Consider the following 16,311-nt stretch of genomic DNA (forward strand, 5'->3'; position numbering starts at 1 on the left):
TAATCCCAGCACTTTGGGTGGCCAAGGTGGGTGGATCACGAGGTCAGGAGTTCGAGACCAGCCTGGCCAACATGGTGAAACCCTGTCTCTACTAAAAATAGAAAAATTAGTTGGACATGGTACCACATGCCTGTAATCCCAGGTACTTGGGAGGCTGAGGCAGGAGAATCACTTGAACCTAGGAGGCGGAGGTTGCAGTGTGCCAAGATCGCGCCACTGCTCTCCAGCCTGAGAGACATAGCGAGACTCTGTCTCAAAAAACAAACAGAACAAAACAAAACAAAACAAAAAAAACCAACAGGATTTAGGCTGGGCACAGTGGCTTGTAATCCCAGCATTTTGGGAGGCCAAGGCAGGTGAATTGCTTGAGTTCAGGAGTTCGAGACCAGCCTAGGCAACAGGGTAAGAACCTTGTGTCTACTAAAAATACAAAAATTTTGGCCGGGTATGGTGGCTCACGCCTGTAATTCCAGCACTTTGGGAGGTCGAGGCAGGCAGATCACGAGGTCAGGAGTTCGAGACCAGCATGGCCAACAAGGTGAAACCTCATCTCTACTAAAACTACAAAAATAAACTGGCGTGGTGGCAGGTACCTGTAATCCCAGCTGCTCAGGAGGCTGAGGCAGGAGAATCGCTTGAACCCAGGCGGCAGAAATCGCAGTGAGCCGACAGTGTGCCACTGCACTCCAGCCTGGGCAACAGAGTGAGACTCCGTCTCAAAAACAAGCAAACAAAAAACAAATTTAGCTGGGCATGGTGGCACACGCCTGTAGTCCCAGCCACCTGCAGGGCTGAGGCGAGAGGGTCACTTGAGCCCAGGAAGTCAAGGATGCAGTGAGTGGAGATGGCGCCGCTGCACTCTACCATGGGTAACAAATTGAGACTTTGCTGGGGGGGGAAAGAAAAAAACCAAAAAACCAATAGGATTTGTACAGGTAGACAAAATAGAACGCATTCCAAGTAAGAACATGAACAAGGACAACAAAAAAGGTATGGAAGCAAAAATAAACACACTATAAGAATTTACTTATGTGAGGCCAGGCACAGTGGCTAATAATGCCTGTAATCCCAGCACTTTGGGAGACTAAGGCGGGTGGATCATGAGGTCAGGAGATCGAGACCATCCTGGCCTGGCTAACACGGTGAAACCCTGTCTCTACTAAAAATACAAAAAATTAGCAGGGTGTGGTGGTGGGCATCTGTAGTCCCAGCTATTTGAAAGGCTGAGGCAGGAGAATGGTGTGAACCCAAGAGGCGGAGCTTAGAGTGAGCCGAGATAATGCCACTGCACTCCAGCCTAGGAAAGAGAGCAAGACTATCTCAAAAAAAAAAAAAAAAAAAAAAAAAAAGAATTTACTTATGTGAGATAACTAAAATAGTCAGATTTATAGAATTAGAAAGAATGATGATTACCATGGGCTAAGTGGAAGGAGAAATGGGGATTTGCTAATGGGTAGAGTTTCAGGTTGTAAGACGAAAAAGTTCTGAAGATCTATTGCACAACAACATGAACATACTTAACGTTACTGAACTATATACTTAAAAATGGCTAAAATGACAAATTTTTTTACTTCGATAAAAAATAAAACACACTGTTTGAGGGATCAGTGAGACAAGTCCAAATAGAATCCAATTTATACTATAAGGTAGAGTTGGATTTGGTATACTATAGAGTATTTTGGATTTGGTACGGTATTAGCCAATGAATTCCAAAAAAGTTTGTTATTTTTTTTGTTTGTTTGTTTGTTCACTTTCTCTTGAGACAAGAGTCTCGCTCTGCCACCCAGGCTGGAGTGCAGTGGCACGATCTCAGCTCACTGCAACTTCTGCTGCCCAGGTTCAAGTGATTCTCCTGCCTCAGTCTCTCAAGTAGCTGGGATTACAGGCTCCCACCATCAAGCTGGGCTAATTTCTATATTTTTAGTAGACATGGGCTTTCATCATCTTGGCAAGACTGGTCTCAAACTCCTGACCTCAAGTGATCCTCCCACCTCAGCCTCCCAAAGTGCTGGGATTATTGGCATGAGCCACCGCACCCAGCCTTGTCATTTTCCTGTTAATCTCTATTATATAGAGATAAATGTGTTCCACTATAAAACTGTCAATCTTGCTGTATGATAAAAAGTACTTATAATTTCAACCTGGGCAATATGGGAAAACACCATCTCTACAAAAAGTACAAAAATTAGCTGGGCGTGGTGGTTCACATCTGTAGTCCCAGCTATTCAGAAGGCTAAGGTGGCAGGACTGCTTGAACCAGGGAAGAGGAGATTGCAGGGAGTGGAGATCAGAGATCACGCCACTGCACTCCAGCCAGGGTGACAGAGACCCTGTCTTAAAAAAAAAAAGAAGTACTTAAAAGCATTAAGTCACTTTGCAGATAAGAAAAGTAATCACAAAGAGATTAACTGACTTGTTCAAGGTTACATTCCCACTTGGAAGGGAAGATGTTCCTTGGAGACGTGGTAAAAGGAATAAAAACAGGCTGGGGTCCAGTGGCTCACACCTGTAATCTCTGTCTCGGGAAAAAAAAAGGGGGGGGAGGTAGGCGGGGGAGGCCGGGCACGGTGGCTCATGACTGTAATCCCAGCACTTTGGGATGCAGAGGTGGGTGGATTACTCGAGGTCTGGAGTTTGAGACCAGCCTGCCAATGCGGCAAAACCCCATCTCTATTAAAAATACAAAACTTAGCTGGGCATGGTGGTGTGCACCTGTAGTCCCAGCTATTTGGGAGGCTGAGGCAGGAGAACTGCTGGAACCCGGGAGGCAGAGGTTGCAGTGAGCCAAGATCACACCACTGCACTCCAGTCTGAGTAGTAGAGTGAGACTCCATCTCAAAAAAAAAAAAAAAAAAAAAGGAAGCAAACAGTAGAAAATGAAGGGTGGTCCTGAAGAAATAAAGAAATCACAGAATCAGAGGACAGTGATATCAACAGAAGAGTGCAGTCTTAAAGCAAGATACACAGACAGATGGTAACTCAAACTCCTCATATCTCAACTGTTACTGCCAGACCAGGAAACAAGTAATTTCAAAACGAACAGAAAACAAACTGACAGAAGAAAAAGTAATACTGATTACAAGGTACCCAAGGACAAATATATCTGACTGAAAACCTAAGGAGCACCAAAGCAAAGGCATGAAAAAGAACCAAAGGAACAAAAATAAATAAAAAGCAAAATGGTTGATAAGTTGGCAAACAGTATTTATTTATATGTACACATGGGGTCCCTGAAGAATAAAAACAAAACAATCTCCCTGGTGGTCTAGTGGTCAGGAATTTAAAAAAAAAGAAAAATTCCTAGGGATGGGAGGAAGAACCCCCTCCCATCCTTAGAGCCTCTAAGCAAAAAGACTAAGTTACAAAATAAAAAAAATCAGTTATCATTAGACTTTCTCATAGAAATTTATGGGGAAAAAGTATGAGCCAAGAATTTTATATGCTTGAAGTAGCAAGACTAAGAAAAGTTTAAAATGTAGAATACTGTACTCGCTAGCCTTTCCAGGGGAATCTACTAAAAATAAGCTTCATCCAACCAAGATTGACCAGGGAAACTTGGGTTTTAAAAATAACAGAACTGGCCAGGCGCAGTGGCTCACGCCTGTAATCTCAACACTTTGGGAGGCCGAGGTGGGTGGATCACCTGAGGTCAGGAGTTCGAGACCAGCCTGATGAACATGGAGAAACTCCATCTCTACTAAAAATACAAAATTAGCTGGGCGTGGTGGTGCATGCCTGTAATCCCAGCTACTCGGGAGGCTGAGGCAGGAGAACTGCTTTAACCTAGGAGGTAGAGGTTGTGGTGAGCCAAGATTGCACCACTGCACTCCAGCCTGGGCAACAAGAGTGAAACTCTGTCCAGAAAAACAAAAAAACAAAAAAACAAAAAAACAAAAGACCAGAATTGTTAGCATCAAATATATTTAATTGTGGATCTAAGAGAAAAGTAGTGTATTAAATTGAAAAGCTGATTCTAAAATTTATATGGAAATACTAAGGACACAAATAAACCAAAGCTGGACAATTTATATTACCTAACTTTAAGACTGTAAACCAAAAGTATCTGAGACAGGTTTCAATCAATTTAGAAAGTTTATTTTGCCAAGGTTAAAGACGCACCTATGACACAGCCCTCAGGAGGTCCTGATGACATGTCCCCAAGGTGGTGGGGTACAGCTTTGTTTTATACATTTTAGGGAGACATGCAGCACCAACCAATATATGTAAGATGTATATGAGTTCTGTCGTGAAAGGCAGGACAACTCAAAGTGGGGGTAGGGAGGTTTCTACCTCATAGGAAGATTTAAAGATTTTCTAATTGGCCACTACTTGAAATCAACAGAATTTCACGTAGAAAGGAATGTTTGGGTTACCATAAGGGGCTGTGGAGACAAAGGTTTTATCATGCAGATGAAGCTACCAGGTAGCAGGCTTCAGAGAGGGTAGGTTGTAAATGTTTCTTATCAGACTTTAAGAGTCTGTTCTATCAGTAATTCCAAAAGGGAAGAGGGTGTGATGAGACATGTCCAACTCCCCCTTCCATCATGGCTTGAACTAGTTTTTCAGGTTAATTTTGGAATGCCCTTGGATGAGAGGATGGGTCCATTCAGTTGGTTGTGCAGGGGGGTGCCTATAATTTTATTTTTGGTTTACAAGACATACTCTGAAGCTATAGTAATTAAAAGTGTAGAACTGACATCAATATAGGCTAATAGACAATGTAACAGAATTTAGAGTCAGAAATAGCCCTGGGATATTATGATTTATTTATTTATTTTTTTTTGGAGACGGAACCTCGCGCTGTCGCCCAGGCTAGAGTGCAGTGGCTGGATCTCGGCTCACTGCAAGCTCTGCCTCCCGGGTTCACGCCATTCTCCTGCCTCAGCCTCCCGAGTAGCTGGGACTACAGGCACCCGCCACCTTGCCCGGCTAGTTGTTTTTTTTTTTTGTATTTTTCAGTAGAGACGGGGTTTCACCGTGTTAGCCAGGATGGTCTCGATCTCCTGACCTCGTGATCCGCCCGTCTCGGCCTCCCAAAGTGCTGGGATTACAGGCTTGAGCCACCGCGCCCGGCCTTATGATTGATTTTAACTAAAGTTACAAATGTGGTTTAACAGAGAAAGCATAGTAGTTTCAAGAAATGATGGTAAAACTATTGGAAATCCTTATGCAAAAACAAACCAAATTTCCACCTACATTGAGCCATATATAAGAATTACCTCAAAATGGATTACAGACCTAAGTGTAAAATTAAAACTCTAAACTGTATTAAAAAAAAAAAAAGAGAGAGAGAAATCTGTGATCACGGATTGCCTATAACAAAAGAACAAACTGAAATGGCTTTGTTGCCCGGGATGGCACCCGAAGTTCTTGGTCTCACACCGAGGACATCAAGGACGCTGACACACCAAGGGTGTGAGGTTAGAGCAGAAATTTAATAGGCAAATAAAAGAGAATAGCTCTCTCCTGCAGAGAGGGGTCCTGAAAAGGGTTGCCATTCCAGGGTGAAATGCAAGCATTTTTATAAATGACCTAATGGAAAGGGGGTATCTTATCTCCATAGGGAGCAAAAAACCAGTTAGGACCAGGTGTGCCATCTGCATAGAGCGTGAATCTCTGGCAGCCCCCACCCCAACCTTTTATTATGCAGGCAGGTCCTTGGCCTGAGCTACTCCACAATGCTTATCTCTTTCCTATCGTGCATGTGCTAAATAAGGGGAGGTGGAGCCTCCATGGTGGACATGCCTGGTCCCAGGTGCCCCTTTCTCTCCGTAAAGCTGCAGGCATCCCCAACAACCCACAACATGCACGCTTCCAGCTTCCTTATCTGAGTATGTCCAAAAAAAAAAGGAATGTGCTCACTAAGGTCCACTGTTGTTTACTGGGACCCATTGTACATATGTGAAGCTTGCTGATTACCCAGGAAGCTCCCTCTCGTCAGAACTGCTTCTTTATCAATGTTTACAGCCCGATCTTCTAGGCTGCTCCTAGTTGGAACAGAAGTGATTTCTTGGGCTGCTTTTTGTTAGAAGGGAAGTTCTACCGAGGACTCTTTGTCTATCGGCCTAGCTAGTCTCTTTTTACCTCCCCTCTCAAAACCATCAAAGAGAAAACTGAAAAATTAGATTTCAGCAAAATTAAGATTTTCTGTTCTTAAAAAGATGTTGCTAACAAAATGAAAAACCAAGCGGTAAACCGGGAGAAAATACATGCAAGTTACCTATCTGATAAACATACTGTACGCAGCAAATACGAAGAACTCTCAAACCGCAACAACAAAAAAATTCAATTAAAAGATGAGTAAGTTGGCCAGGTGCAGTGGCTCATACTTACAATCCCAGTCTTTGGGAGGCTGAGGCAGGAAGGATAGCTTGAGCCCAGGAGTTCACGACAAGCGCAGGCAACATAACGAGACCTCGTTTCTACAAAATTTTTAAAAAATTAGCCAGTTTGGCTGGACGTGGTGGCTCACGCCTGTAATCCCAGCACTTTGGGAGGCAGAGGCAGGTGGATCACAAGGTCAGCAGATCGAAACCTTCCTGGCTAACACGGTGAAACCCCGTCTCTACTAAAAATACAAAAAATTAGCCGGGCGTGGTGGCGGGCGCCTGTGGTCCCAGCTACTGGGAAGGCTGAGGCAGGAGAATGGCATGAACCTGGGAGACAGAGGTTGCAGTGAGCCGAGATTGTGTCACTGCACTCCAGCCTGGGCAACAGAGCGAGACTCTGTGTAAAAAAAAAGATTAGCCAGGCATGGTGGTGCGTGCTCGTAATTTCAGCTACTCAGAAGGCTGAGGCAAGAAGATTGTGAGCAGGAGGTGGAGGCTGCAGTAGGCTGTGTGATTGCACCACTGCACAACAGCCTAGGTGACAGAGTGAGACACTGTCTCCAAAATAAAAAAAAAAAAACCCCAAATGATTTGAACAAACACTTCACCAAAGAAGATATACGGATGGCAAATAAGCTCATGAAATGATCAAGAGCAGCACTGGTCATTAGGAAACGCTAATTAAAATCACAAGACGCCACTACATCTATTATAATGCCTAAAATTAAAAAGACTGACCATACCAAGTGTTTGCAGGGACACTGAGGAAATGGAACTTTCATACATTGCTGGTCAAAATGCAAAATGGGGGAGCTGCTCTGAACCTGTTCTAGTTGAGGGGGCTGTCCAACTTTTGAATTGTTCTTTGCTCAATTAAACTCTGCTACATTCAAAAGTAAAATGGTGCAACCACCGCTTTGAAGAAAAGTTTGACAGCTCCTTAAAGACTTAAAAATACATCTACCCTGTGACCTAAGTATTTACTCAAGAAAAATGAAAGCGTACGTCTATATAAAGTCTTTTTAAAATTCTTTTTATGGAAAATTTTTAATTTTTGATTTTAAAATAAAAAGACAGGGGCTTCACCATTTTTCCCAGGCTGGTCTCAGAACTCCTGGGCTCAAGTGATCTGCCAGCCTTGGCTATACGAAGTCTTATACACTAATATTCACAGTGGCTCTACTTATTAACAGTCCCAAACTGGAAAAAGCCCAAATGTTCACAACTAAGCGATGGATACAGTATAGTATATAAATGCAATGGAACACTACTCAGCAATAAAATGGATGAAAATCAAAATAGCTATGCGAAGTAAAAGAAACATGACAAAAAAGGTACTTATCATTCCATGCTTATAAAATTCTTAAAAATGCAGGCTAATCTATGGTGACAGAAAGTAGATCAGCGGTTTTCTGGGGACAGGACAAGGAGGGATGAGAAGGATCACAAAACATCAATCCAACTGAGGCCACCACGCTATAATGAAATCCAAACCAGCCCACACATTGAAACCACATAAAGAAATCTTCATGAGACTACTTGAAAAAAAGAGATAGCCCGCCAATCCCTAGTTGCTCAGTCCCCAGCTACTGAAGCTCTAGCAACTATGTAGGCACAACCACGAGACAGCTGCACGAAAACTGCCCAGCAAGGCCCTCACAAATTCCTGACCCACAGAAATGATGAGAAATAATAAAATGTTCTTTGTTGTTTCAAGCCACTAAGTTTTGGCAGATTCGTTACACGGCAACGGCAGCCAGACCAGAACATCAGGACCGCCTTTATATCTGATTCTCAGTCACTTCCAGCAGCTCAGATTTCTCAAATTATTCCCAACACCCTGCCATCTTCTACCTTCTCCTACCACTTCCTGAAAGTTCCACTGTGCTCCCTTAAGTAAATAACAAAATCCCACTCTTTAACCTCTGAATCATCCCTTCATTTCTCACTCTAAGTAAAATCCAACTCCCCGAGGATGCCTTTTCCTCTGCAGTCATCTCAAATGTTAGATGTTTCCTCTTTTCTCCTCCACACTCTTCATATCATGGCACCTGCCAGAGATGTGGGAAAGAAATCTTCCCTGCTTCTTACTTGCACTTCCAGATTATTCTCCTCCATTCCCCTCTAAAAATTCCCAGCTTTGAAAATCCTGACAAAAAGTAGCCAGGCATGGTGGTCAGTGCCTGTAGTTCCAGCTACTTGAGAGGCTGAAGTGGGAGAATCACTTGAGCCTGGGAGGAGGCAACAGAAAGAGTCTCTGTCTGGGGTGGGGGAGGAGAAGGAAAATCTTGTCACCAGACTCACAGTCTATTATCACTTCCTACTGCAGTCATCTACAGCATCCTGAGTCACTCTTCCTCATTCCTTAATGTTTATATTGCAGTTCTCTCTCCAACACTGCCATAATTTTTGGTGATTTAAATATCCATGTAAATGATCCCTTCAACTACCCTGTATTTGCAGGGTTCTAAACTCCTCTCCACCACAATCTTGTACATCCCCTGATGTGGTTTGGCTCTGTGTTCCTACCCAAATCTCATGCTGAATTGTGATCCCCAGTGTTGGAGGTGGGCATGATAGGAGGCGACAGGATCATGGGGGTGATTTCCAACCATTTAGCACCATCCCCCTAGTGCTGTCTCCTGGTAAGAGTTCTCACAAGATCTGGTTGTTTTAAAGTATGTAGCACTTCCCCCTTCTCTCTCTCTCCTGCTGGTCACACGAAGACTGTGCTTGCTTCCCCTTCACCTTCTGCCATGACTGTAAGTTTCCTTAGGCCTCCACAAGAGAAGCCTGTACAGGCCGCAGAACTGTGAGCCGACTAAACCTCTTATCTTTATAAATACCTGGTCTCAGGTATGTCTTTGTAGCAGTATGAGAATGAACTGACACATCCCCAAATCTCAGCTACTCACTCGCTTCAACAGTATTTATTTATTATAACCAATAACCACAACCTCTCCATAAATGCAGTTTCAAGAATCCCACTCTCTCAACCATCACCTTCTAGGCTCTGCAACTTACTCCTACTAGCGGTTTAATGGGGACAAACATTCCACTTCACTAGGACTGGCAATACATTGATCCTCTCACCTTTTTTTTTTTTTTTTTGAGACAGTCTCGTTCTGTCACCCAGGCTGGAGTGCAGTGGCGCGATATCGGCTCACTGCAACCTCCACATCCCAGGTTCAAGCGATTTTCCTGCCTCAGCCTCCTTAGTAGCTGGGACTACAGGCACCTGCCACCATGTCCAGTTAATTTTTTTTTCCCCCCGAGACGGAGTCTTGCTCTGTCACTCATGCTGGAGTGCAGTGGCGTGATGTCAGCTCACTGCAACCACCGCCTCCCATGTTCAAGTGACTCTCCTGCCTCAGCCTCCCAAGTAGCTGGGATCACAGGCATGCGCCACCACACCCAGCTAATTTTTGTATTTTTTTTTTTAAGATGAAGTTTTGCTCTTGTTGCCCAGGCTGGAGTGCAAAGGCGTGATCTCGGCTCTCTGTAACCTCTGTCTCCCAGGTTCAAGTAATTTTTCTGCCTCGGTCTCCCGAGTAGCTAGGATTACAGACATGTGCCACTACGCCCGCTAATTTTTGTATTTTTAGTAGAGACAGGGTTTCACCATATTGGCCAGGCTGGTCTCGAACTCCTGACCTTGTGATCTGGCCCCCCCAACCCCTCGGCCTCGCAAAGTGCTGGGATTACAGGAGTGAGCCACAATGCCCCGCCGATCCTCCCACTTTTTAAACTGTCTCTTAGGGTCTTAATATCCTCATTTCCTTTCTTAGCCAGCTTAAATTCCACGGTCAATTGTTAAGATAACTCGTTTGTACTTCTCCCCCTCACTTCTTCATATCCACGTGGTAAAACTACAATCATATTAATTTCAACTCTCCATTTTACTCTGTGGCTGCCCTCATACACACAATCTTGCTGTCTGGTCTCCTTCAACTCATGACCACGAATCTCAAGTAGGCCTTTTATGTTGCCTAGCAACATTTCCACTAAACTTCCCTGTCCAACCCTTGCCCACTCTTCTAAAGAACTATCTACCTCCCAACTTATCTTTCCTCTCTCATCCTAGCTCCTAGCTGATAACCTTGCTTTTTTCACTAAGAGAACAGTAAGAATCAAGAGAACTTTCAAAATCTCCTGCCATCCTATCTGCCCATTCACATATCAAAGATGTGTAACTATATAGCTGTCACCAAAAGAACCGCTAATGTTTCCAACAAAGGCCAAATCCATCCCTTCTTACCTATTCTAGGACATTGCTCTAGCAATTCTCTTCTTTGCGACATCAACTTTCCCATTCTTCTTTCCCATCAATCCACAAACATGCTGAAACACGTTGCTCCCATCTTAGTGCAGTGTGGCTCACACCAGTAATCCCAGAACTTTGGGAGGCAAAGGTGGGAGGATAGCTTGAGCCCAGGAGTCAAGGCTGTAGTGATTCATGATTGCGCCACTGGCACCCCAGCAGCCTGGGCAACAGAGCAAGACCCCCCTCTCTCAAAACCACACACACACAATTAAAATTCCTCTTACCTCACTTTCCCCTCCATTTATTGCCCAATTTCTCTACCCTCCATTTATAATAAAATTTCCTGGTGGCTCACCCCTTTAGTCCCAGCTACTCCAAAAGCTAAAGCAGGAGGGTCGCTTGAGGCCAAGAGATTGATGCTGCAATGAGCTAGGATCACGCCACTGCACTCCAGCCCGGGCCACAGGGAGTGACCTTGTCTCTAAAAAAAAAATTTTTTTGGCCGGGCGCGGTGGCTCAAGCCTGTAATCCCAGCACTTTGGGAGGCCGAGGCGGGTGGATCATGAGGTCAGGAGATCGAGACCATCCTGGCTAACATGGTGAAACCCCGTCTCTACTAAAAATACAAAAAACTAGCCGGGCGTGGTGGCGGGCGCCTGTAGTCCCAGCTACTCGGAGGCTGAGGCAGGAGAATGGCGTGAACCTGGGAGGCGGAGCTTGCAGTGAGCCGAGATCGCGCCACTGCACTCCAGCCTGGGTGACACAGCACGAGACTCCGTCTCAAAAAAAAAAAAAAAAATTTTTTTTTAAATAAAATTCCTTGAAATATGTCTACCGATGTTTTTGTTTATTTTAAGACAGGGTCTGGCTCTGTCGCCCAGAGGCGCAATCACAGCTCACTGCAGCCTCAACCTCCCTGAGCCTTCCAAGACCTGAACCTTCCAAGTAGCTGGGACCACAGGCACGCACCACAACGCCTGTGTAAATTTTGTGTTTTTAATTTTTGTGGACTCGGAGTCACACTATGTTGCCCAGGCTGGTCAAATGTTGCCTTGGATTTCTCTTCTCCTACTCTCCAACTCACTCCAGTCAAATTCACCCCCACCATGCTATGCCCAAGACTGAACTCCTGAGAAATCTGCTCTACTGGCAATCTGCCTTTCTCACCTCAGTAAAAAGCAACTGTATCTTTTCAACGATTCAGGATAACCTCCGTTATCGAATCTATCTGAAAAACCTGTTGCCTCCGATTTCAAAATATATCCATAATCCAAATACTTTCACTCTGTTAATAACATCTTCATCTAAAGTCCGGATCATCTTAAGTTGACTCCTAAGTGGTTTCCCTGCTTCACCCTGGCCTAATGCCCTCACCTCCCCGACACCAGCCAAAGACGGGTGAACAAAATAAGTTACTGCCAAGTCGCGGCAGGGCCTCCACTCAACGCCATGAAGGAGCCCAAACTGCTCGAGGAAGGAGCTTACGGATGGGGTTCGCAGTGAACGGAGTGAGAAAAGACGTAAAAAACGCGGACAACTCCAGTGAGCGGATCGACTTGATGCCGTCCCGCGGCTGTAGAAGGAAAGTCGGGCCGGAAGAAGGGTGCTACGAGCGCCGGTAGGGAGACTGCGCTGGCTGCGACCTCACCTGGCCTGTGCCGCGCCGGAACAGCACGGAATCCTCCTGCTCCGGGACGCCGCCACCACTGCCGCCGCTGCTCATCGCCATAGTAAACTTGCGGGTGCGCAGCGTGGGGCCCCTTCCCTTCTTCGAGTGACGACTTCCGCCGCCCGGGGCTTCTGGGAGCGGAACAGCACGGTAGCCTGGAGGACCGCTTGAGATAACTTCGCACGCTTTGTACGAGTGGTTATCGCCCTCCCACCTTTATGGCGTGTAATTTTAATTTCCCTCAATCCTTTCATTTCACTGTGTTATATATTTCCTTCTTTTTTTTTTTTTTTTTTTTTTTGAGACATAGCCTCGCCCTGTCACTCAGCCTGGAGTGCAGCGGCGCGACCTCGGCTCACTGCAGCCTCGTTTTCTTGGGCTCCAGCGATCCTCCCACCTCAGCCTCCCCAGTAGCTAGGACTATAGGCGTGCGCCACCACGCCCAGCTATTTTTTGTATATTTAGTTGAGACGGGGTTCCGGCATGTTGCTTAGGCTGGTCTCTAACTCGTGTGTGTGTGTGTGTGTATTCCCCCCCGCCCCCGCCCACTGGAAAAGTAAATGGTAAGCTCCTACTAGGAATTTAAAACCTGCTTGATCTATATAAAGACAAACAAGGAAAGACAAACATGGGGGCGGGAAGGAAGGCAGATCCTTAAACACTAGAAGACATTTGATCCCCCAACCTTTTTTGTTTGTTCTGAGACAAAGTCCCGCTCTGTCACCAGAGTGCAGTGGCGCCATCTCAGCTTATTGCAGCCTCGACCTCCCGAGCTCAAGCGATCCTCGGCCAAAGTGGTGGATCACTTGAGGTCAGGAGTTCGAGACCAACCTGGTCAACGTGGTGAAACCCCGTTTCTACTAAAAATACAAAAATTAGCCAGGTGTGGTGGTGCAGGCCTGTAATCACAGCTACTTGGGAGGCTGAGGCAGGAGAATCACTTGAACCCAGGAGGCGGAGGTTGCAGTGAGCCAAGATTACGCCATTGCACTCCAGCCTGAGTGACAGAGTGCGACTCAATCTCAAACAAATAAATACATACAGTTTTTATATGTCAAAAAAGTTAAATTGTCACAAGATAAAAAAAAAAATTTAAATCTCATGTCAGGAGAGTAATGTGCCAAAGGTACATCTCACACATCAACATGAAAACCAAATTATCACACTTATGAACTATGAAAGGATCAAGATAATTTAAAAGTCAAAAAGGCCGGGCACGGTGGCTCACTCCTGTAATCCCAGCACTTGGAGAGACTGAGGCAGGCAGATCACTTGAGGTCAGGAGTTTCAGACCAGCCTGGTCAACATGGTGAAACCCCATCTCTATTAAAAATACAAAAATTAGCCAGGCGTGGTGGCACCCACCTGTAATCCTAGGTACTCAGGAGGCTGAGGCAGGAGAATTGTTTGAACCTGGGAGGTGGAGGTTGCAGCGAGCTGAGATCGCACCACTGCACTCCAGCTTGGGTGACAGAGCGAGACTCTCAGAAAAAAAAAAAAAAAAAAAGTCAAAAAAAATATGTATTTTTGTAAAGCTTGCTTATATTTTTCTCAATCATAAAAATTCTCACAATTGCATTTGATGTCAAAATTTAAACAAATTACATGGACATATTCCATGATGGTTAAAAAAAGAAATTTAAACAAAATATAGTACTAGGTTTCTTTTTGTTTGTTTTTTAAATTTTTTCTTTTTGAGATAGAGTCTCGCTCTGCCGCCCAGGCTGGAGTGCAGTGGAGCAATCTCGGCTCACTGCAACCTCCATCTCCTGGGTTCAAGTGATTCTCCTGTCTCAGCCTCCCAAGTACCTGCGATTACAGGAGTGCACCACCACGCCCAGATAAGTTTTGTATTTTCAGTAGAGACGGGGTTTCGTCCTGACCTTGTGATCCACCCGCCTTGGCCTCCCAAAGTGCTGGGATTACAGGCATGAGCCACTGTGCCCAGCTGTTTCTTTTTGTTTTTATTATTTAGAGATATAGTTGACATACTATAGAATTCATCATTTTAGGGAGTACAATTGAATGATAGATTGAATGGAAACCTTAGTATATTCACAAGGTTGTGCAACCATCACTGCTATCTAATTCCAGAACATTTAATCACCCACAAAAAAAACTCTGTCTCCTTTAGCAGTATGCTGCCATGCCCAGCTATTTTTTGGGAGAGAAGGGGTCTCCCCATGTTGTCCAGGCTGGTCTCAAACTCAGTTGCGTAAGTAGTCCTCCCACTTGAGCCGCTGTGCCCAGGACTGAGTTACTATAAGAGTTACTTCATATGATAGACAAATCATTCAAAATATAATGAGGTAAACTGCCAAAAGAAACCATTTTACCAGATTTGAAGGCACTTAATGTAAATGCTGAATTTAATTTCTTGTAATGGAATCGGTCTTTTTTCATATGTAATTTTCACACCAAAAATCTCTCTTCAGTGACTCTTGGACCTCTCTCATGATAAAGTAAATGATGCTGGGGCGGTGGCTCACACCTGTAATCCCAGCACTTTGGGAGTCCGAGGCAGGTGGATGACATGAGGTCAGGAGTCTGAGACCAGCCTAGCCAACATGGCAACACCACATCTCTACTGAAGATACGAAAGTCAGCCAGGCATGGTGGTGCATGCCTGTAATCTTAGCTACTAAGGAGGCTGCAGCACAAAAATCACTTGAAACTGGGAGGTGGAGGTTGCAATGAGCTGAGATCATGCCACTGCACACCAGCCTGTGAGACAAAGCAACACTCTTGCCTAAAAAAAAAAAAAAAAAAAGGGCCAAGTATGGTGGCTTATGCCTGTAATCCTAGCACTTTGGGAGGCTGAGTGGGAGAGAGAAGATCATTTGAGCCTAGGAGTTGGAGACCAGCCTGGGTAACATGGTGAGGCCCCATCTCTACAAAAATTAATTAGCTGGGTGTGGTGGTGTGGGCTTGTGGTACCAGCTACTCAGGAGGCTGAGGCAGGAGGATTACTTGAGCCCAGGAGGTCAAAGGCTGCAGTGAGCCATGTTTTTGCCACCGTGCTCCAGCCTGGGCAACAGAGCAATACCCTGTTTCAAAAACCAAAAAAATGGTAGTACCTACATGTGAAGATTGCATATAATACAGATTGTAAAGCAGAGAGAACAACTGCACAGTTCACCAAAAAGAAAATCCAAATGTCCACTAGAGATCTGAGAAAATGCCCAACCTCTAGAGCCAAGGAATTACAAATTGAAAACTAAGATAACATTTCAGGGCCTGGCATGGTAGCTCATATCAGTAATCCCAGCACTTTGGGAGGCTGAGGTGGGCGGATCACTTGAGGTCAGGAGTTGGAAACCATCCTGGCCAACATGGTGAAACCCCGTCTCTACTAAAAATACAAAAATTAGCTGAGCGTGGTTGCAGCGCCTATAATCCTAGCTACTTGGGAGACTGAGGCAGAAGAATTGCTTGAACCTGGGGAGGGGAGGTTGCAGTGAGCCGAGATCGTGCCAGTGCACTCCAGCCTGGGTGACAGGGCAAGGCTTCATCTCAAAAAAACAAAAAATTTCAGGAATATACCTGCCTTTAGTAAAAATAAAAAGAAATTGTGAACCAGGCATGGTGGCTCATGTCTGTAATCCTAGCACTTTGGGAGGCCAAGACAGGAGGATCTTTTGAGCCCAGGAGTACAAGACCAGCATGGGCAACATAGGGAGACCCTGTCTCAAGAAAATAAAAAAAATAAAAAAATGTGAATAGTGTCACAATGAATAAAAAAGAAAAAAAAATTTAAAAAGAAAACCCAGAAAAACTAACACACCATTTTCCACCCTGTTTGGCAAAACTATCAGGAATTAGTAACATCTGATGTTAGCAAAGTATGGGGAAATGAACTTTTATCCTCTTATTGAAAATATCTGTTTATAGTCTGGCATGACTCATGCCTGTAATCCCAGCAAATTGGGAGGCCAAGGTGGGAGGATTCCTTGAGGCCGGAAGTTTGAGACCAGCCTGAGTAATAAAGTAAGACCCCATGTCATTAAAAAAAAAAGAAGAAGAAGAAGAAAGAAAGACTGCCTGGCACA

The 16,311-nt window shown here is 44.8% G+C and overlaps 1 protein-coding gene and 1 pseudogene across 1 annotated transcript in view; both read right to left on the bottom strand.

Annotated features, from left to right (window-relative positions):
* SMN1 (survival of motor neuron 1, telomeric) overlaps nucleotides 1-12,479 on the bottom strand; it is a 32,174-nt gene extending 19,695 nt beyond the window's left edge. The window contains exon 1 of the mRNA XM_021939435.2: nucleotides 12,242-12,479. Coding sequence (XP_021795127.2) covers nucleotides 12,242-12,322 — 81 coding nt within the window. The 5' untranslated portion in view covers nucleotides 12,323-12,479. The remainder of the gene's footprint in view (nucleotides 1-12,241) is intronic.
* Nucleotides 12,480-13,364: 885 nt separating this feature from the next.
* Nucleotides 13,365-13,447, bottom strand: LOC116275177 (annotated as a pseudogene).
* Between the last annotated feature and the right edge of the window lie 2,864 nt (nucleotides 13,448-16,311).

Source organism: Papio anubis, chromosome 5 (genome assembly GCF_008728515.1).
Source record: "Papio anubis isolate 15944 chromosome 5, Panubis1.0, whole genome shotgun sequence".
Taxonomy (NCBI): domain Eukaryota; kingdom Metazoa; phylum Chordata; class Mammalia; order Primates; family Cercopithecidae; genus Papio; species Papio anubis.